At 35.0% G+C, this 21,467-nt stretch overlaps 1 protein-coding gene across 1 annotated transcript in view; it reads left to right on the plus strand.

Annotated features, from left to right (window-relative positions):
• The window catches only part of MCPH1 (microcephalin 1), a gene marked incomplete at its 5' end in the record, with an annotated part of 34,666 nt that overhangs the window by 9,178 nt on the left and 4,021 nt on the right, over window positions 1-21,467 (plus strand). The window contains 3 exons of the mRNA XM_010147092.1: window positions 2,065-2,177; window positions 13,673-13,710; window positions 16,793-16,955. Coding sequence (XP_010145394.1) covers window positions 2,065-2,177; window positions 13,673-13,710; window positions 16,793-16,955 — 314 coding nt within the window. The remainder of the gene's footprint in view (window positions 1-2,064; window positions 2,178-13,672; window positions 13,711-16,792; window positions 16,956-21,467) is intronic.

Consider the following 21,467-nt stretch of genomic DNA (forward strand, 5'->3'; position numbering starts at 1 on the left):
AACTGGAAAGTGCTTGAGGAGTCCTAATAGTCGAGAGAAGCAGGAACTGGATTGCAAAGAATAGTCCTTATTTATGTAATGTATAAGAAATCCAAGATGATAATCATAGGAGGTGATGGACCTTCCACCATTCCTGTAAATATGAAGAACCAAGGAGAGTGGACTATAACTGGAAAGAGGTGCAGTCATACAGGTCTTGAGACTAATCCAAAGTGGGACAAGAGCTGCGGAGCTTGAGCATTCAGATGAAGAGTGGCAAAAGGCGTATTACACCACTTGTTTCTGCCTGCCTCCCTCCCATCTCCAGCTCACCCCTCAAAAAAACGCAAAACAGTGGAATGTTCTTTCACAGTGATGGAAATAAATTCCTGGAAATTAACAGAGACATACCTTGCCTTACCCCTATCTGCTTGGGGTAAAGCAATGGAGTAGATGATCTCCTGACATCATTTTCAGTCCTGTGGTTGTGGGATTTTTTTAAGATTCAAAATACATGTTTAAAAATTCTGTTTTCCATGTAAAAGTTAAATTTCAATTTCTTAGCTTATTTTGTTTTGTGGCAAGATCTGTTCTGTTGTTCTTGCCATCAGTCTTGCTCAGTGAAGATGGGCCTCAGTGCAATGCTAAATAAAATTAACATAAGTAATTAGTTCTCCTTTTGTTAAATGATACTTTGTATTTAAATATTGAGTTTACATTAACAATTGTACCTGCAAGGCAGGTTTACTTGCATTACACAAAAATTACTTCAATATTGTGTAAATTCACGTGAAACTTGCTACCTTAGTGTGAATAAGTAATTAAATTTTGACTAGTTTAAGGACTATGATTTTAAAATAAGTAATCAGTAAGAAAAAATGTCATTTTTTGTGTTGTAATTTGTTGTTGTTTTCTTACTTCAAGTATTAACAGCTTAAGTAGCTGACAGAGTTAAAACAAATTACTCTTAGTTATATATGCAGTCAGACTGGTAAATATGGATAGTACCCCTCAGTATTTTCCAAAAGTAATTAAAAGCTTATTTGGGAGGAGCTGAATTTAGGCCACATTAGTCATTGAATTATTAAACTTTCTTAAGCTGGTCTCACGCATTTCTTTGAAATGAAAAATTAACGAATGTCCTAAAGTAGACTTGCACTGAATTAAATTTGGAAAAAATTATCTACTTAAATCCTCAGTAATTAAAACTTCATTGATCAAAAGATAAGTCAAAGTTTTTCATCTTATGCAAGCAAGCGAATTTTTCAAACTATTCAAAAGTTTATTATTTAATACTTATAAAAGTCATCCTGCCAGTGTTGGAAGAATTAAATATATGTTAATTCACAAAATATATGATGGAAAAGTACTGCTTTTTGGCAGCTACATTAGAGTACGTTCTTAATGGCTGGTGCCTTTTTATAAATAATAGGACTGATAAGCATGCATGTACATGCAATGCTTGCCTGATAACAGCTGCTAGATTTGCTTGTAAAGTGTTTGAAAACATGTTTCAGACCTTCAGGTCATTAGATAAACATAGTGTGTACTGAAAGCGTCGACATTTCAATAAGAAAGTGAAAATCTAGCCATGACTGCTGCAAACTCTCAAATATCTGTATTCAGAGAAAGTGCAAATTTTGTAATAAGTAGAAAGCAATTTAGCTGATTCTCTACTTGTAGTTAATATATAATTTTCAACATACTGGAAATTAGGTTACTTACAACTGGTTGTAAAACACCTGAATATCGCTTTCCTTTAAAAGTTATGCAAATGGTGTTCAAACACAGTACATATAATGATGGAACTCAGCTTTCTGGTGACTTGTGGTGTCAGACTGTGCCAACTTTTCATCTTAAAGGAGGTTGGTAAGCCAGTTCAAACTGGTTTAGCTGATGAAGTCACATGCTTGAGTGTCATTCTTTTTTCTGTAACTGAAATACAGTGGAAAAATAACTGGTATAAATTATTACCTTAGGTATCTTATTTGTGCATAGCTCTGTTTGCTATGATAAAATAATTGATGGCAGTTTCATTTCACAAGATTGCATTTTTCATTTCAAGTTTCTAAATTTGGTTTCTAGGTGATGAAAACGAAGTTTCAGAGTATCATGTTACTGATGGCTCTTGCAAAGTTTTTAATGAACAAAAGAATAAGCACAATGGGGGGTTAAGAAAAACTAGAAGACTCCAAAAGGTCAGTTTAACTGCACATACTGTTTGTTAAGCTCTTTCTTTTCCTTGGAGAATGACTGAGTGCCTTTGTAGGTACAAAAAAGAAATGCATTTTCTATGCACTGTCAATTTAAAAACTTTTCTGAATCTCAGTTTCCTTGAAATGTTATGTGAATGGTGTTCCTGGTAACTTATGGTGTCAGAGACTGCCAGCCTGTCACAGTAAAGGAGGTTGGTGAGTCAGGTCAAACTTAGCTGTAAAAGTGCTGAAGTAATCTGAAAAGATGACTTTTTTTTTTTTTTTTTTTGAAGGAGTTACTGAGTAAGGTCGGAGTTTTGTTTTATAGTTTGTTTGGTTTATAGTGGATTATCCTCAGTGGATATTTCTGCAGGATAAAGATTTATTCAGTATTTTCTTCTAAGTTCAGGTAAAGCTAAATATCTTAACTTAGGCTCAGTTTGGATGTAAAAAAAGAATCAGCACTGAATATAGGCAATACGTGGTTTTCCCTTGTAAAAGTTTTTTCTAAGTAAATATAAAACTGATCAAGAAAAAAAATAGTTCTTTTTACCAGGAAGTAGCATGTCATGCAATTAAAATGAGCACTGAATTGTTTTGAGAATGGGAAGTCCTAAAGCAATAAAAGATGTCTGAGGAAAATCTGTAAAATAAATGACAGGGTGGTTATTGGTAGCCATTGGTGGAGTTTCAAAGGCATTGATCACAGATTTTGATCCTATTTTATGTAAAACTTCCGAGCAGGTACAATTACTAGGCTGTTCAACCTTCTAAACATTCTGGAGATGGGATATTAATGTCCATGGACTAGTGATCTTTTCTGTGTTAAAATTATTTGACTTCTTGACTGCATCTTACTGCTTGCTACTTTTCTTAACTATTTGTTCACTTTATTTTCCTAAATATGTACATATGTATTATTTGCATAATTAATATTATGTAGAATTTATAAATCAACTTCACTATATATCCGTTTCTGTAGGACATGGATATAAGGTAGTCTACTTCTTAGGCTAAAGCATCTATCCAGAACAGTTTCTGCCACAGAAATCTGACTAAAGCTGCTAAACCTATATCCACAATCTACAATCAGGAGCTAAGGCTGTCTGCAGAAATGGTGCTTGAAGATTTATCAGATTTGTTGGTACAGATTCCTTCTGTGTAATTACACTACAAGAGCATTACACAGTTGTGCTAGTTTTGATTCATTTCTCTTAAGAAAAGATCCCAGCATTACTATCACATACTGAAGAGAGACAAAACCCAATTTTATGGTTCCCCTTTTTCAAACCTGGTCTTATAGTGAACAAGCAGTTTTTTTGCTGAGCTACTGTTATGTATTTTGTTTCAGCTCATCTTAAAATCAAGAAGTACTTTGTTCAGATACTTTTATGTTACAACTTTAGATTGCAAGTACTCATGTTTTCTTCATCTATACAATTTATATAGGCATGCTTATTGTACTCTTAACATGGAAGACTTCTAATCATAGTTATCTAGAATTGACCTGTCAACTAACAAAAGCCAGGAAGATAGAGCAGTTTCTAATGGCAACTGCAGGCATGTTGTAAAATTTTCAGGCATCTTTAATGGCTTCAAGAACAAGCTTTTTTGATCTAAAGCAACACCACCACCCCAAAAAACTCAGGAGTTTTGGTGTGTTGTACAAATTCAAATGCAGTGCGTAAAGATAGATTTGTAAAACTGGCCTGTAAGTTTGAACTTGTTAGTTTTGAGATATGACGGCCCATAACTGAGGATAGATCCAGATTCTTCTCATACAGAGTTGGTAAGGATAAACACTGGATTAATGCCTGTGAGTGTCAGCAGGTGGCTTCCCTGGTCTAGAAATCTAAGTTAAACCCTTTATACATTGTGATGCATTTTTCAGTTATTCCATAAAATTGAATAAATAGTTCTTTGTTGCTTTGCATAGGGGCGACAGAGTGAAATAACTAAAAATCATGAAGAAATGTATTCAAACAAGTTCATTACGGTGGTGTTAATCTGTTGGTATGAAGGTTGAGCGCTCTTTTCATTGCTTAATGTCACAATAATGTGTACATTTATCACAATGCCTGTTGCCTGTCAGAATGTCAACATTCTGTGCTTTAAACACATCAGAGAAAGACGTATAATGAATAACCAATTAACTGCCATTTTTTTTCAACTAAAAAGTTGTTTCATATTTTTAGAGGGTTAAGAGAGGTGATGGGTATTTTTTAAGGGACCAATTTGTAATAATATTGGCATTTGAGAACAAAATGGCATATCACTAAGTAGTGTTACTATTTTTTTCATATGAATGGAATATGCAGATGCTAATTAAATAAAATACTTCTTTCTTTTGGTATAAATTTATGTAATGAAAAACAATTTAAGAATTTCATATTGGCCTAATGGATTTTTAAAATATTGAATGCTACAAGAGTGATATATAGGAAAAAACGAGTATCAGCAAGGTTAATATGAGATGGCTAAAATCACTGAAAAGTGTTCTTAGTAAATATTTGAAAAAAAGTCTCAAAATACTGTCTGTGATTAAGTACTTATTGGTCCTGCTGTGTGTTTAATCTCACGAGTATTTTCACTCAACCTTTGCAAGGTAGTTCTTGTTCTGGACTTTGTCCAGCTAGTGAATTTGCCCCCCACACACACACACTTCTTCCACATCCAGTTGAGAGGACTTCCAGAATGGAAGCTATACTCTTGGCATCTGCTGCTGCACTTTAAAGTGCATGCTTTGGACCATGTCCTAATGCAACAGCTTATTTATCACCACTTAGGGATGCTACCATTCCTTCCAGGAAGGGTCTCCTGTAGATGTACCTAGTGGACCGATTCATGTCCTTGTGCCCCTGGAAATCATTCTGTTTGATAGGTTTTATGCTAGTTCTTCTGGACTATGTACTGAAGTGCGGTTGTCTATTTCTTAACTTGAAAAAAGTGTCTTTTCAAGTCAGTACCAATCTATGACAAAAGGCACAACCTCCTCTCAACTCAAATTTAGGGAGTTTCCTGTTGACACAGGGACAATTGCAGCTGCTGTTCATACTCTTGCATGGGTTGCTGTTTGGAACACTGCAAACGTGCTGTGACAGTGATACAGGAGATGGTTCACTTTGCAGTTTGTCATCTTAGCAGGCAGGCTAGTTAAAATCCAGGAGTTGAATTCACCTAAGTTTCTATAAAATTGTCACTAAACTTCTGTTTGGTCAACAGATTAATATATTGGTTCTTTTTCAGAACCTTATTGAGGAAATAGTGGCTTAAGCATATGAAGAGTTTCCTTTTTTGGGTGCATAGAATTAATAAAAAAAACTTCAGTGTTTCTTTTTTTTTCTTCTTCCCCAGAAGATTGGTAGGTATGGTGATTTTTGGTCCAGAGACTATTTATGAGGTCTTATGTGAAGTCAGAACATATTTTTTATTACTACATTTAGGCAAGTAGTAAACTGCTTGAGAGCTATCCATGGTGAAAAATAGATAGGAATAAAATTCTAGAATCCCAAGTTATTCAAAATACATCTATACCACGTCCATCCTTTTATTTAAAAGTCTATGGCATTCTTGGATTTGATGGTGGGAGTCTTTGGTGCAAGAAACAGATGCAACTCTTCCTGGCTCAGAGCATGAGGGGAACAATGCATGAACATTTTGTAAGAAGTGAGAGCATACATTCTGTCCTTGAGACATACTCAGCAGTGAGGTATGCATGTATGCTGTAACTTAACTCTAGTTACTGATATATCACAATTATTTTCTAGTTTTGGGGTTACATTTAACACTGAGGTCATAACTGTCATGCCAGAAAACCTAACAGTCGACTGGATTGCATCTGGTTTAGATAAGAATGATTCTAAAACTGAAACTCTTTTCCATCTTGACATCAGAAACCCACCAGGAAGAAAATCAATGGCTGTTCAGATCTTTTTTCTTTGGGAAATTTAACTCATGGAAAAATTAAAGCCCTACATAAACTTATGAGTATCTAGCATGACTCTATAGGCCAGAAATCCTTTAGTTGATGGAAGTGCTGTCAAAGTGATGACCTTACAGCTCTTGAAAATTATATAAAATCAATCTGAGCAAAAGACTTCCTAAGCTCCATTTCATCAGCATTTGGTATGTCTTCATTAACAATTAAAAAAAAATAATTTAACAAATAACTCCATTCTTTTCTACGCTGAAATTAAACATTGTATGGATTAGCGGTGTGATCTTTGTAGAACTGAATTAGGAGAGCACGAAGAAGTCTGCATGGAACATGAATCTAAATATGCAATTGGTTAAATAGGAAAACAATCTTGTACCACATTACTCCTTAATAGATGCACTACTTCCTGCTAGTATAAAGAGTTAGAAATGCCAAAAATAGTGGGTGTTGATAATAAGTATGCACTACAAAAAAAAAAAAAAGTTTTTGAAAGAATTGTTTGCGTGTATGATTAATTCATTATCCAAGATTCTAAAAAAAATCCAAAATTATGGGTTTTTTCTATTATTATTATTCTGCCATTCAGATAATATTGCTGCTGCATCTCAAAGCCTGAAATAAGTATTGTTTATTTGTTTACTATATTGTCTAGAGGGCAGTGAAGGTTTAACTATGTTGTTGACTATCATCATCAAGTGGGTTACAATCTTGTCAGCAGGGTGACAAGAAGTGCACAGTCTTGCATCTTAACATAAACATAACATAAATTCAGGCTTGACATTTTTGGGCTGCAAACATGTTCAGGAGTATCTTCACCTGTAATTCCACTCATTGCTGCATAGTTGGCAATCTCCAGAAGACTTCAGCTATCCAAATTAACCTCGCAGTGTTAATAAAAGTGCAAACCCAGTATTTAAGAGTTGGGGAGATTCAAAATGGTTCTTTCCCTCTTAAAATGATTCCATAACTGCAGCCTGCACAATGGATGCGTGTCTGTCTGTACTTCAATTGCTTCTGCCCAACGTATGACCCATAGTGAGCAGTGTTAACCCGGCCACTGATGTCTGCAATGAAGTAGCTAAAGCAGACATCATTTCTAATGAATCAATGATGAATGGCACCCACTATTGCCAAAAATGGAATGGATGGCTAATGAGGGCTTAAAAATCAAAACGTTAATTTCATGGAAGCTACTCTACTGTTGCCCACTACCCTTGTGTCTTGTTTTTTATCTCACAGTTAGGGATCAGGGTATCTCAGTTGAAGCTTTATGAAGTGCTTTTAGTTGGTCATGTCAGCTGTCCAAAGAAATTGTTCACTTCATTGGATCACTATGAAAACATAAACAGTTTTTAATGTCTAAACAGATGAAGCAGATTCACTCCTACATCATCCTTAATTTTTGTTGAAATTCTTCATAGCATGGTACAAACTATTTTTGTTAGCCTTGGTAAAGCTGAGGGGTAAGGGTGAGAAGTTCACATTGCTGAAAATTTCAGCAGAAAAAAATTAACTGTGCCTGACTGTCTCACAGATCATTTGGGAAGGTGAGTATAGATTGGGCATTATTTGGTGATAATGACAGAATTAATTTATACCTCAGTGTGGTCTTTAAAATGTTTCAGCTTCTATGCATAAGTTTTCTCCATAACACGGTGTTGCCCCATGATAGCCTTTGTTCCTCTTTGTCCTGTCTTGTGAGTTTTTTGGGGTGAGGGAGTGTGCTTCACCTGAGCTTTCATCTTCTGTTAAAATTTAAACTGTAACATAGCTTTCTCCTCCCCTTAGCATCCCACTTCTTGAGATTCATTTCTGTCACATGGGCAGTTTCTCCCTCTCTGTCTCCTCAGGTTTCACGTTATATGGTCTAGAGCTGAAAATTTGCTAGTAAAAGACAGTTGATAACTGGGTTGCTTCTTTTCCTGGGCGATGCTGACTGGGAAGCCAAACCCTAATTTGTATGTGTTGGAAAGGCTTGGACTTCCCATCAGAATGGGAATCACTTCTGTCTGTGTTTGCAGAAATGATCGTGCTTGTTGGCTTTTTTCATGTCATGTTGATTGACTTGGAAATTTTTGGTTGCAGTCAAAGGGTTGGGAAGGAACATCTGCTCTCCCTTTAATCTTTGTCTGTCCTACCAGAAAAAGTCCGTCTAGTTTTGCTAATGATCACAGACAAATAAACCTGTTCTTTGAAGTTGCAGAATGCTGTGAAAGCTGTCCCTTGTTACAGTTTTGTATCCCCTATGGTTGATTTTTTTTTTAACAAAGTTGTTAGCTATTATGGTTGCATGTGGAAAACTGAAAATGTTACTAAGTTTTAAACTGTGACAATGCTAGTCTGAAAAGTGTGAAGCTATTCATTATCCTTAATTTTGCTGACAGAAGTTCTAGGAGTTCCTATGTCCATGATGACCAGTTTTCTCTTTTTTTGTCTCATCTTTGGCAGTGAAAGAAAGCTGATGCCCAGACACTTGTCATGTCATCTTATTTTTCTATCTTTTTATAACCTGCTTTGATTTTTCGTCTTTCCCCATGGTAGTATTGATTTAGTTAGGATGGCTGAATTTTTTATGTCTTTGTAGGACCAAAGCAGAGGTACTATATTTGTCAGGAAACTAGAGTCAAAACTGAGTTTGCAGCCAGAGGAAACTGGAAAAATATCAGTATCAGAGGACTGATAAGATAAGAAAGGCCAGCCAGAAAGTAAATTACAGCTTTGAATAATTGCTGTGTAAAACTACTGAATAGTAATCATTCATTACCATTACCAATTATTTTCAGCTATGAAATTACAGCCACAATTACTTGAATAAATTAATGTGACACACTTTATAGATTGCTTCTAAAAACAACCTTAAAGTTTCGGATCCTCAGTACAACCTTCCTAGATGAAAGCAAATTGAAATTAACCTGGTTCTTGATTATTCCCATGCTACACATGGCTCTGTTTTTTGTCTCATGTACTAGTAGGACTGAAGATTGTTCCTTCTGAAATACAGCTGTAACGATCAAAAGTGAGCATACGAGTTCTGAATCAATTTCAGAACCATCTGATGGATCTACAATAGCCAGAGGAAAAAAGGATTGGAAGAGAACAAAACAGCACAGTAATCTTGTACTCACACTTTATTTGCACACGCGTGCACTACTTTCCCCTACCTCCCTCCCACCCCCCAAACAGTCTTTTATCCCTGGTATATTGGCCAAACCGTACAGGGTATCTTGTTGAGTTCTGCAGGTGAAGGTCATTTTTCACTCCATCACAGCATACATCTCAGTTTGAGAGTACACTGAAGTTTATTTCTTTCAGAAAATCAGTCAACTTTAAGGCATAAGAGGAACATTTGGACTAAGTAACACACAATTCAAAAGTGCATTTATTAGTTGAAACATTTTCTTGAAAAATATGAGGCCTGGGTTCTTGACCCAAAGACACAATGAGACTCAATGTTCTTAGGCTGGAATTTAACCAGTCACAAATACAAAACTGTTCCTATCAAGTCAATTCGTAGCATGAATACACTTCACTCTTGAGAACTGGCCTCAAAAAATATTTTATGATCACATTTTAATTCATTTGTCACTTAGGAAAAACAACTCATGACATTCTTAAGGAAACAGAATTTTAGTTCACTTACTCAAAAAGCAGTTTGTACAAAACAGGACTTTTATTGTCCTTCAGCTCCAAGAAGCACCTGCTCAGACTTAAGAGAGAGAATACATTCTGAGTGTGGATGCTATCTTTGTGGTGTAGACCAGTTAGCATACAGGAAATATCACATCTTTTAAGTACTGGGAGGATTTGCAAATACTATTTCCTTGAAGCTACTGAAATACGTGTTTTATATTTCAGATGAATTAGAAAAAAACTCATTGTTGGCAGAACTGTAAAAAAAAATACTTAATGCAACTGTGCTCCTAAGAAATATATAAAGGAAAGCTGAAGCATGTCGTTTATAAAATAGCCTGTATTCCAGACCTAAAAAATAATTCACAAAGAAGTGTGTTCTTATTTAGAGTACAGATACACAACTCTTCAGGATTCAGAGATTAATGATAAATAAAAGGACTAGTTAACTTAATACCACCCTTTCCAGTGTTTTATTAATAATACTCTTGCTACAAATGTGCATTAGAACTCACAATGATGCTCTCCAGATGTCTTTTTGCTGGTCAGAAAAGAAAATGCTAACTCAAAAAGATTTTTTGCAATAAAAGCAACATGTAAAATAAAACAGACAAAAAGAGCATAGAAGAAGAATTACATATCAATGTGGGGGGAAGCAATTAACTTGAAAAATTTACAACTGAAAATTAAAACATAGTTTGGCTAAGTTTGTTCCTTCGTAACTGTAATTAAAAAGAACTGCTTGTCTTACAGAAGCAATAAAACAAAATGTCTGCTTAGCAAATGACCTCTAACTTGCAAAAAAAAAAAAAATGCAGTTATGAATTGAAATAATATTTTGGAAGAAACTAGATTTATTCCAATTTCTACCCTTTCTGTGCATCCTTCTGCATTCTTGAGTCTTTGAATCACTTTGAAGTGCACTAACAGAACATTTGCACAGAATACTCGCTGTACCATCTTATATACCATGTGTTGTAGCATAAAAGTTACAATTCAGAAGCTGATTTTGCAAGGCAGTGTCAGGACAGGCTGCAGGTTTCCCAATTTCTGTGGATCCGGTGTTTTAACTTCCCTATAGATAAGGTATTAAGGAACTGTTAAGAAACATTTCTTCTCTGATGCTGAAGAAGCAGCTGTAGGCTCTCCAGCTGTTCTGGCCTTGGTTTATAGTAATGCTTTTTTTTAACCCAAGTTTGGCAGAGGCAGTGGTCTGATTAGTAATTCTTCCATGACATTTCATTTATAAAAGGTTGTGAGGAAGGGTATTTTTCTGCACATTCTGAACAGGCACATCACTATCTGGGTGTGGAGCTAGTACTACACGAAGGCCCCAAGAGCCTAGTCCAATTCTTTTGTGTGGATATAACTCCAGACTTTTAGCCAAAGAACTTCATTCGGATGGCAGCAAAGCTTGGCTTCAGATACTGAAGGGGAGCGTCATAAGGATGCTGAAGCATACATATTTGACATAGATGAGGGTTTCAGCCCAGAAAGATTGAACAGAGAAGAGTAAAACCTTGCTCTTAAGACATGTTTTGTGCCTTCCCAGGCTGCCATGTCAAAGAATCTTTCAATGATCATGAGTTTATGCAAATCCAGCGTGTATTAAGACAGTATGAGGCATGTCCTCACTGCTGTATAATGTGGCCCCATGTCCAGTTTCAGTCATCTGACCTAAACTGTGCAGTAGAGTGCCTAATATTGCAATCCTTCTGCCACAAGAACCCTTACTCAGTTTCTCACTAGATGTCTTTTCGAGTGTATATACTCAATTTTTGAGTTATATCACTTAATTTTTAACACAAATTATATTAACGTTATGATAGATAAATTTTATATTGTTGCGTTGTTATTATTTTGGCTCAAACTCTTTATATATATAACTTAAATGTGGAATTGAAGCTGTGAAGTTCTTTGAACTCCCAAGAGCAATTAAAGGTGATTACTTATTTGGAGCTGAAAGTAATGCAGTAGAAAGCCTTTTGCCTAAGAATACAACAAATTTCAGTTACAAATAAATGCATATTGTCTTCTCTTCAACTGTCAGCCTAGCAGTAATCTAAGGCATCATCAGTAAGTATTGCTGGCAATAAGTTAGAATTTGGAAGCTTACATTTGCAAAAATCCTGCATAGAATTTCTTTCAAAGAAATATTTCAATATAAAAGTTTCATCTTTTCCTTATTTGAAGTTTTATTCCATTCTATTATTAATTGGGCTTACATTTTCATTTGCCTGTATTTTTAGTTCTGAATTATTGGATAGCTTACATAATGTTGTCTGAGTACATGTTTTATGATGAATTTTTAAAAATATTGAATATGCTACATTATGTTGCTTTTAAGGATTTATATAGTATCTGGGTTTTATGTTTTTCAAATTTACCCAACCATAGAATGAAATTACTATGTGTATGTTGAAAAGACTACTGCTTATGTTATCTTTAATATCTGGCTTGTCAATGGTATCTAAATTCTGGTTTATTTATGCAGACATCGTTCATATAATGAACAGTCATGGTGAACACTAATAGTCTACAGTGATAATTCCAAGGAACTCCATTATTAAATGTGACAAATTGCTTGAACACTTAATGGAGAACAGTTCTGTACTGATAAGAGGATGGATGGACTTGCATCAGAGTGTGTTCTCTCCTCTATTCTGTGATTCATTACTGGATAAAATGAGTTGCCCTTGAGTCTTTTTTGGCCTGTGCTACCAGCTGTAATCCAATTCAAAACATTTTTGTGGTCTCGGCTCAATACGTTACTCAAAGGAAACAATTTTAGTAGAGACTTTGGGAGCTTACTGCTTGTGGTAATATACTTGAGGAGGGGGGAAGAAATGGGAATGGTTATTTCTTATGGAGTGGTAGGTATCTAGAGAAGTAATTTGAAAATCATATATTGATTCTGGAAATTAGGAGGGTTTGTTTGAAATCATTGTATAAAAGTCGCTCTCTCTACAAAACTGAAATGTTTATGTATACCTATTTGTGCATGTACATGTAGCTGCAAGTAATTCTTAGCTAAGGTATTCAAAACATCTTCTTACATATATTTTTGATGACCCTGTTATGTTTGGTTATGTATGTATGTGATACTGCTAAAATTCATGTTCTGTCCTACGTTTTTGAGTGCTGGAGGTTTTCATGGTTGTTGGTGATGACCAAAGGATACTTCTTCCTCTTCTGACTTTGCTAATTCTTAAAAAGCTTATTTAATGTCTGTATGGGTAAACACTCCTACTTTAAACATAATCTATGGAGGGTATTGCAGAGGAAGGAGGGTTGCTTTTTAAGGTATCTCAGAATTGCTGATTTAAGGATTGCTATACTCTGAGTATACCTTGTGTGTTATATTACTCAGACAATTTTATTCACTAGACAAGATTTAAGAGTGAAAGAACACTTAGAAACCCAAAAGCTACACTATCAAAGTAAAATTCTTAAAATTATACTTTACAATAAATATACTCTCATCTGCAACATCTCAGCTAATTTCTGCCTTTCTTTTGGAAGAAACTGGAATAATTTTACATTACAGGGTTTTTTTGTTGAAGGTAAGCTGCCTTTTCCTTTCCACCTGATCAGAAGGAAAAGGCAGAATGTAAAATACTACCCTTTTTTCTTTGGCATCCCAGACTGGAAATCCTTTGCTTTTGTTTTTGCTAATGAAAAGTTACATTCCTGTCTTTTACTGTATTGGATGCTTTGATACCAAACATGATGAAGAGTTTTCTTTCCTTCCTTGTCCTCAGAGTTTAATATGTCTAGTACATGTGTTAATCAGTGCAGTCTCTTCCCCAGCTGATACTGAAATTATGAAACAGTTTAGTCCTATTAATAGAACAGTTTCTAATTTAAGGTTTTTTTCGAATGGGAAACTTTTTCAGATTTTTGATGTTTCTTGTCTCTTTCCTATCTCTAGACAACAAGGACACTAGTTATGACAAGTATGTCTCCTGAGTAAGTATTAAATATTTTGACTCTTTAGTCAGCATGCATTTTACACTTAAATGTTAATAATCTTTTTGTGCCTATACAAAATTAATTTTATCTTTATGCCGTATGTTAAAATGCTTTATTTCATTCTGTATTCTAGCTAGAAGAAAGTATATAAATGTATAGGTCGTTGCTAACTATGCTCTGAGTATATGTTTGTGTTGCTACAGTGCTGACTGAAGTAGTTATTCCATAGCTGAGCAAAATGGGGCTTCAGAGCAGTGAGACTAAAATCTTAAGCAAGTATTGAATTTTTCTGAAGGAAGTGTAAAAAGGAATTTTATGTATTAAGTGGTTCAGTCTTTCAGCCCAAGACTTAGCTTTTCCCCATACATTTTAATTAGTTCTATTTAAGAAGTCATAACTTTTTGAACTGATGTTTCAGATTTTCTTTAATATAAATAAATGCTGAAGAAATACCATTGTAGTCTTTTTAGCCACTTAGTTTCAAAACATTAGAAGCAGCTGCCACTGCATATTTTAGGGGAGAGTTAATAATTTTCTGGCATGATCTTATCATTCTCTTAAAAGTCTTACAGCATAAAGAACATCCAACAAAAACACAATTCCATATTTTATACTACACTTGCTTACAGTTTTTTGAATTGTTTTTCAAAACTCAAGATATTTCTACTACCCACAAATCTGTTTCAGGTTTGAAGTAATTAAATCCTGACAGTTACACAGATAGAAGTACTCAGAAACAGCACTCAGTGGCTATCCTTTTAGAAGTTCTTTGTAAATGATTGTCAATAGCTACTAACAAGTATACTAATATATGACAGAAACATTAAACAGAATTAATACTTTTCTTGTATTTAATGTGACTGTATGCTAGTAACACTAAGACTTTGGCTGTCATGCCAAACAGGATCCCTGTGGGGGAGGTAAAGATACAGTGCAGATAGAAGTTGTGGAAAACAGGCTGCGATCTGCCTAAAAGAGAACAAATCCTGGCAGAGCTGGGGAAAAAGCTCTCTTGTTGAAAGAGGTCATTAGTATATTATTTCTTTTACGTTGCTTGTATGTTGATTTTTACCACTAGGCAATTAATATTTCATCAAATTTAAAAAAAAAAATCATCTAGTGGTAATAATTGCTTTTCTTCACAACTTCTACAAGACTGTGTTTTTGGCTGTCTACAGTTGTAGGCACTCATCAACCTGTAAATGGGTGAAGGGAAAAGGACTGCTTCAGAAAGAACTAAAGAACAGAAAATAGTTCTCCAAAGTACAATCCAGTGGCCAAAAGCCAATTTTACTACCCAGTAGCTGCAACCTCAAAAGTAGTTCATTAGAATTTAAATTTAAAGATCACGAGTTCAGTGGTTTCATGGCATGGGGTTTTGAGATTATATGCTGCTCACTGTTTCACAGCCAGAAGTTACCTGTTTTTCTGAATTACAAATTCAGTGCAATTTTGCTGCAAATTTGCATCTGTCAGTTTTTGCAGCTGACTGAAGTATAAACTGATGAGTTTTCATTGTAATTTATAAGGTATCTTAGATTCAGTTCTTGTACAACAGGACTTTCTCATCTCATTGTAAGGAATTTTGGGTAGACACAAGAAAGAACTAAGAAAATGTTCAGGTAGATCATGGAAATGTATCCCCTGAGCATGCAGTCTAGGCAGGGCCATCCCCTATGGGTTGCAGTGTTGCAAAAACATTCAGTTGTAGGCTATGTCAAGTTAAAACTCATAAAATCGAAAGGGAATAGTAAATATTCTAGTAACATTCAAAGCCATACAGCCAATGCCAAAATTCACACTGTAGTGAGGGTGAGCGGTTTGATTTCTTTTTTTTTTAGTGTCTTCACATACAATATCACCTTTTGACTTAAGCATAAAGTTAATACCCTAAACCATTTTTACAATTAATGTATTTCTTTGAAACTTCTTACAAAATAGATTGCTTCATTCTCTGTGAAGAATTTTTTTGAGTTTTCCTGGAGTTCTTTTTAGAGTTCCTTGAAGTAATATTTCTTGTAGCTGGGGTATTTGGGGAATTTTAACTGAGTTACTTTCTTTGGCGTGAAATGTAGTGAGAATGAAGTAACCCCAGAGGCTTCTGGAGATGTTTTGAGTGCACTCACTTTACGTCAGTGATTACCTTCAAATGTTTTACCTGTGGGGATCACCGTTTTGATAGATGTGACTATGTTCAAGGTTGTGCTTAACTGTTTTATCTTGTGTAGCATGCCATGGGCATTTCCAAGTCAGCTGGGAGGAGTAGAGAGGGCAGTGGAACTTGGCTTTCATTTACAGATCTTTTATGATCATTTATATTAATGATTTATAATAATAAACATTAGTAAGAACAGTAAATTGTTTTCATGCAACAGCTTTTCTCTAGTGATACCACGAATCCACTGTTTTCACGATGATATATTTATATGCTTCGGCATAGCTACGTAGAGAACTCCAATTAAGTGGCCATTCTGGATTTTATATATTTAATTATAATTGTATTTAAGGATAAGTGAATTTTTAATTGAAACATTGGCTTAGATGTATAGGTAGCAAGCCAGAGCTTTAGGACTTCTCTGTAAATTTAGATGCAGCATTTTATTCAGATGCTGAAAATCTGGTGCTTCCTAATAAAAACCTCTTAAGAGTGCTGTGTCTAATTGTTTACATTTCCTGGTAATACTTTTCTGATAGTACTACAAAAGCAACCAAGAATGAGGCTCTGTTGTACTAGGCATTGTACACAAACAATATGTTAGATAATTCCTGACTCAAAAGCTTCTTAAAACAGCTTCTTTAAAACAGCTTCTTTAAACAGACAAGATAGATGTGGGGGACAAAAGAGCTTTGATGTGCAAGTAGATATGATTGTGTGATGACAAGAAAGGGTCTGTTTGGCCTCTGTGGGGAAGTTAATGAATTTAGGGCTAGCAAATAGGTTAGAGGCTTAGTGAGAAAAGGGTAAGAAATGATTAGTGAGGAAAGAAATTAGGTGAGTTGGAGTTAATTGGAGTTGTGTGTATATGCTTTTATAATATCCATTCAAGAACGTACAGCTTTTTCCTTTTCTTCTTTTTAGGAAGCAAAATATAGTAATTGAGGTGGTGAATAAACTGGGAGACTTTTTGTTCTCAGATGATGTATGTGAAACAACAAGTCATGTAGTTACAGGGAGTCCTCGTCGTACCTTGAACGTTATGCTGGGAATTGCTCGTGGGTGTTGGATTGTTTCTTATGAATGGGTAAGAAATATTTTTTTACTTTTACTGCAAAATAAATTGAACATATTTTGTGTAGGTGAAATATCAACCATATAACCGTGTGTGTCCATGCTATGTTCAGTGGTGCAATGTTCACATATTCAGGCTTACCTAGAATTTGTTCAGTTAGAGGAAATTTGCCTGCGTGAAGCTCTGTTACTAGAACTTACAGTGTTTCAGTACTTCATCTAACCCCAAAGTATTCCTGTATTGTGCCTCGGTTTGTGTTTTAGAAATGCCTGAAGTCTCATCTCATGGTTGAGAAACTCATGTCACATGCATTCTTTTTGGACAGATTAAAAGCTAAACAAACCATTTCTGCTCAACGTTAGCCAAGTCACATTATTCAGTTTGAATTTTTTATATACTGATTTAATATATTTCTGTTGTGTTCTGGAAAACATATTGTGTTCAAGGGAAACAAGGGAATGAAGGGAAATTATTAAATATTTTTGCTGCATAGTAGAAAAACTGTAAAATAGGAAAAAAAAAGGAAAGCTATTTGCAGATGAGTAGTTTGGAGACTTTAGAATTTAAAGAAATGGTTCCTAGTCATACAGATCAAATAATCACTGTATTTCCTCAAAATTTCTTGTAGACTACCATGTAAAGTTACCAGACTGTTACTGTAAAGACAAAATAATCATGACTTGCTGTAGTGGGTCTCGCTGGTATGGAGATAATTTTCTTCATTGCAGCCTGTATCGTGGTGTGTTTTAGACTGGTGACCAAAATGGTGTTGATAACACATCAGTGTTTTAGCTATTGCTGAAGAGTGCTTATATAACATCAGGGTGTTCTCTGCTTCTCACACTGGCCACCCAGCAAGTGGGCTGGGGGTACACAAGAAGTTGTGAGGGTTGAGAGGTCTCACACTGACCCCAACTGACCAAAGAGATTGTTCCATACCATATGAGGTCACACTCAGATATAAAACTGGTTAGGAGTTTTTGCAAAGCAGCCATTGCTTGTAGACTGGCTGGGCATTGATCTGGTGTTGGGAGTGATTACTTTTACATCCCTTGGTGTTTTTTTAACTCTTTTTTTTTTCCCCCCTTCCCTTATTAATTGTCACCATCTTAACCTGCAGGTTATTGAGGTTTTTTCTTGCGTTTGTCCATCCACTTCTCTTCCCCATCCTGCTGGAGCAAGGAGTGAGCAGTGGCTGGGGAGTTTACCTGTCAGCCCAGGATTAAACCACCTCAATTGTTCACTGTGATAATAGAGATTAACCACTCAATTGGCCATTGCTGATGACAGTTTTTTCAGCTTTTCTCATGTTTCCAGAGATATAAAACATAGCTGTTGGAATTTACATGGAAATAGCTCACCATATTATACAGAAAAGGGTTGTAGAATAACTTCAAATTTCTTCATTTCCTGTTTCTTATAAATACCTTAAAATTTAATTGTTGAGCTGAAAACAAAATAAACTACCTATTGACTTTTTGTTTTCAAGATGTCTGGCACTTAGAAGTGTAAAGTTTGTCCTACATGAAATACATGTCATTATCTGAAGAAACTGTTATGGTATACTTGGAGGATTTCAGAAGTTCTTGGTGATTAACTTCTGTTGAAATAAGTTTGCATCTTTGGTCACCTTACTGATCCAGTAATGTGCTTTTGTGGAAAAAAAAAAAAAAGATGAATAGTATTCTTTGTTGCATTAAGAGGAACATATTTGAGCAGAGCATTTGGACAAGGCAATCTCTACAGGTCCATTTCAGCCTCAACTATTATGATTCTATGTGTCTATGAATAAAATGCATTGAAATACCTGTCCCACACTTAGTTTCGTATGGAGTTTTAAACAGTAGCAACATATTTGCTGTAAGTTACTTTCTCATAACAGGAAGTCAAATCCGAAAACTATACGTTTCGTTGAGAAAAAGCTTTAAATATCTACATCTTTAGTTATCTTTGCAGTTAACTACCACAAAAATTGATTAGAATAGCTTCCTATCTTTATACATAAGTATTTTGATAATCAGTGTTCTGGCAATTGCTGTCCTGGAATTTCATTGCTCATTTTATGCACTGCCATTTTATGAATTAATGCATGGTGAAAACATCAACACGTGCTCTTCACTAGACCATTGGCAATGCCAAATATCTTCTGTTGTCTTATGGGTTACCGTTTAGACTCAACACAGGATCATCTACCAAGACGTTAAATGGAACTGTTCCAAAGATCAAATGCTGAAGTTGTCTTTACTCATTTTACTGAGCTGCTATTTAGACAAAATTCTTAAGTTACTAGGAGAGCCGCATGAGAACTGGAACTAGAAAAAAAACTTCAGAATTCAGTTCTCCAAATCACGTATTTATTCATTCTATAATAAATGTTTATCTATGAGTATTGCTATTCTTAATTTTCTTAGTACTGTGCTTGATTTTTCACTGCAGCTGGGTACAACTTTGTCCATAAATGTCTAATACCTCAAGTAATTAAGTCATTTATTTCACTGAAAGAAAATATTGCTTTGAACTTTTTTAAAAAGTTTCATAATCTGGTTAAATATATACAGTTTATCACAGAAGAGAGTTCTTGTCTATATAACAGTGTCCCTGGCATAATTTTGCCATCTTTTTACCCAAATAAGTTTCTTGAATGCTTTACCCTGAGAAAAGAATGCTGAAGCCTTACTTAACTAGAATGAGGAATTCTGTAGAAAATCAGTCAGGAGAATTCCATTTAGGCAAAATAACATTTTCCTTTTATTAATGCTCTAATACTGAACCCTTTAAATGCATTTATAAACTACCTGAAGTACTTCCATTGGTAAAATACTTCAAATTGCGTACTTAAAATGATCAATAAATCTGTTTAGAGAAATCATTAGTACTTTTTAAACAAGGCTTTAAATTTGAAGAGTGATGATTGTCTCCTGGAAGATGTTGCTTAACATTTTAAGACGCTGAAGTATTATTTACCACTGCCTTTTGACGTGTGACGTGGAGAGAATTTAGGATGCACTTTTTTTTTTCTTCTGAGAAAAATGTAAAATTATCTTTTTAAAGATGGATGTTGGAGAAATATCAAATTTACCACTGGGCATTTAATATTCATAGCACGCCCTTTACGTATCTTTCAGTCTGACGTATTAAAGCATAAATACCATATGAGCATTCAGCATGCTAACTGGATGGGTAAGAGGCCTTAAGTAACGACTAGTCAGTGTGTTTTCAGACCCTTAAGATCTTTGGCATAAATTTGCTATGTAGTGTGAACAAAAGAACATGGCTGGTATGGATATGCAAAGGAAAGCTTCACAGCAAGGCTAACCTTACAGCTGTGTAACCTGCAGGACGCCTGCTGGAACTCCATGCATACAGCTTGCCTGTTACTGCATTACATAAAATAGTCCATACTTGAGGGTGAAGTAACAGAAGATTGATCAACATGAGTCTGGAATCCAAATCATTATTTAAGCCTGTAAAAGGTCCATAGAAAAAATGTGCTGTTCACACTCTCTTCTTCCCTCTCTAATTCCTCCTTTCCTACATTCTCCATGATCGTTCTACAGGATCCAGGACATATGTAATGTCTCAGTGTTATCAGCTGTATTGTCCTGACTGCGGATATTCCTTTATCCAGCATTCCTGATCTGCACTGCTTTAAGTTAATCTTCTTTTGCAGCTGTGCATTTGAGAACTTAGATAGCTCTTTCTTCTCAATATAAGCACTTCTATACTCTGCAATATTTAATCTTTTCTTAGTCCTTTTCCACATTCTAAGAAAGTGTTGAATATGAAGATATTACTGATATAAAAAGTAGTTTACTCGAGAATAATATTGCAAATCAGAACTTGGTTTTGTCCTGCATGAATTTGAAGCATTTTTTTAGTGTTGCCATGCAAATTTACTAGTTGTAAATTTGTCTCTGCCAAAGTCAGAACTAAACCTTCAGTTACTTCGAATGGAGACCTCTTGTCATTGTGTTCATGAAAACAATGTTTTAGTGAGTGGTGACCTAATTATTTACTGCAGGACCTGTTCATGAACTCTGCATCTAATTTTCTTTTTGTCTAGAAGAGTAGATATGATGACATTGTACTCAGTTCCAGAGCCATGATAGACAGGCATTAATCCATCTTTTGTTAAGATAAACAAAATACATTTCTAAACAAAATTCTGTAAATACTACAAGGATTGATAGAGGTTCTTACTCTAAAATTGGCCTGAAAATGAAATGGGGTTGCTTAATCATAACTAATCTATTGGGTTTGTTTTAATCTATTTGGATTGTTTGCCAGTTACTCTTGGTATAAGCATCATTTTGGTGCTGTAAGGACATGATGTACACATTATATGGCATGGTACATCTGTTCCTGCTCAAGATTATTTACGAAGAAATTATTTTCATGCAGCATGTCTCTAAGAACTGTATTAGAAGTTAAAATTTTCTTGGTTGAGTTAAAGTTGATTTATACTGTGATTAAAAGAGAAATTACTTGGATCAACAAGTTTCTTTTATTTGCAATAAATATATA

The sequence above is a fragment of the Eurypyga helias genome, unplaced genomic scaffold (assembly GCF_000690775.1).
Source record: "Eurypyga helias isolate BGI_N326 unplaced genomic scaffold, ASM69077v1 scaffold5042, whole genome shotgun sequence".
NCBI lineage: Eukaryota > Metazoa > Chordata > Aves > Eurypygiformes > Eurypygidae > Eurypyga > Eurypyga helias.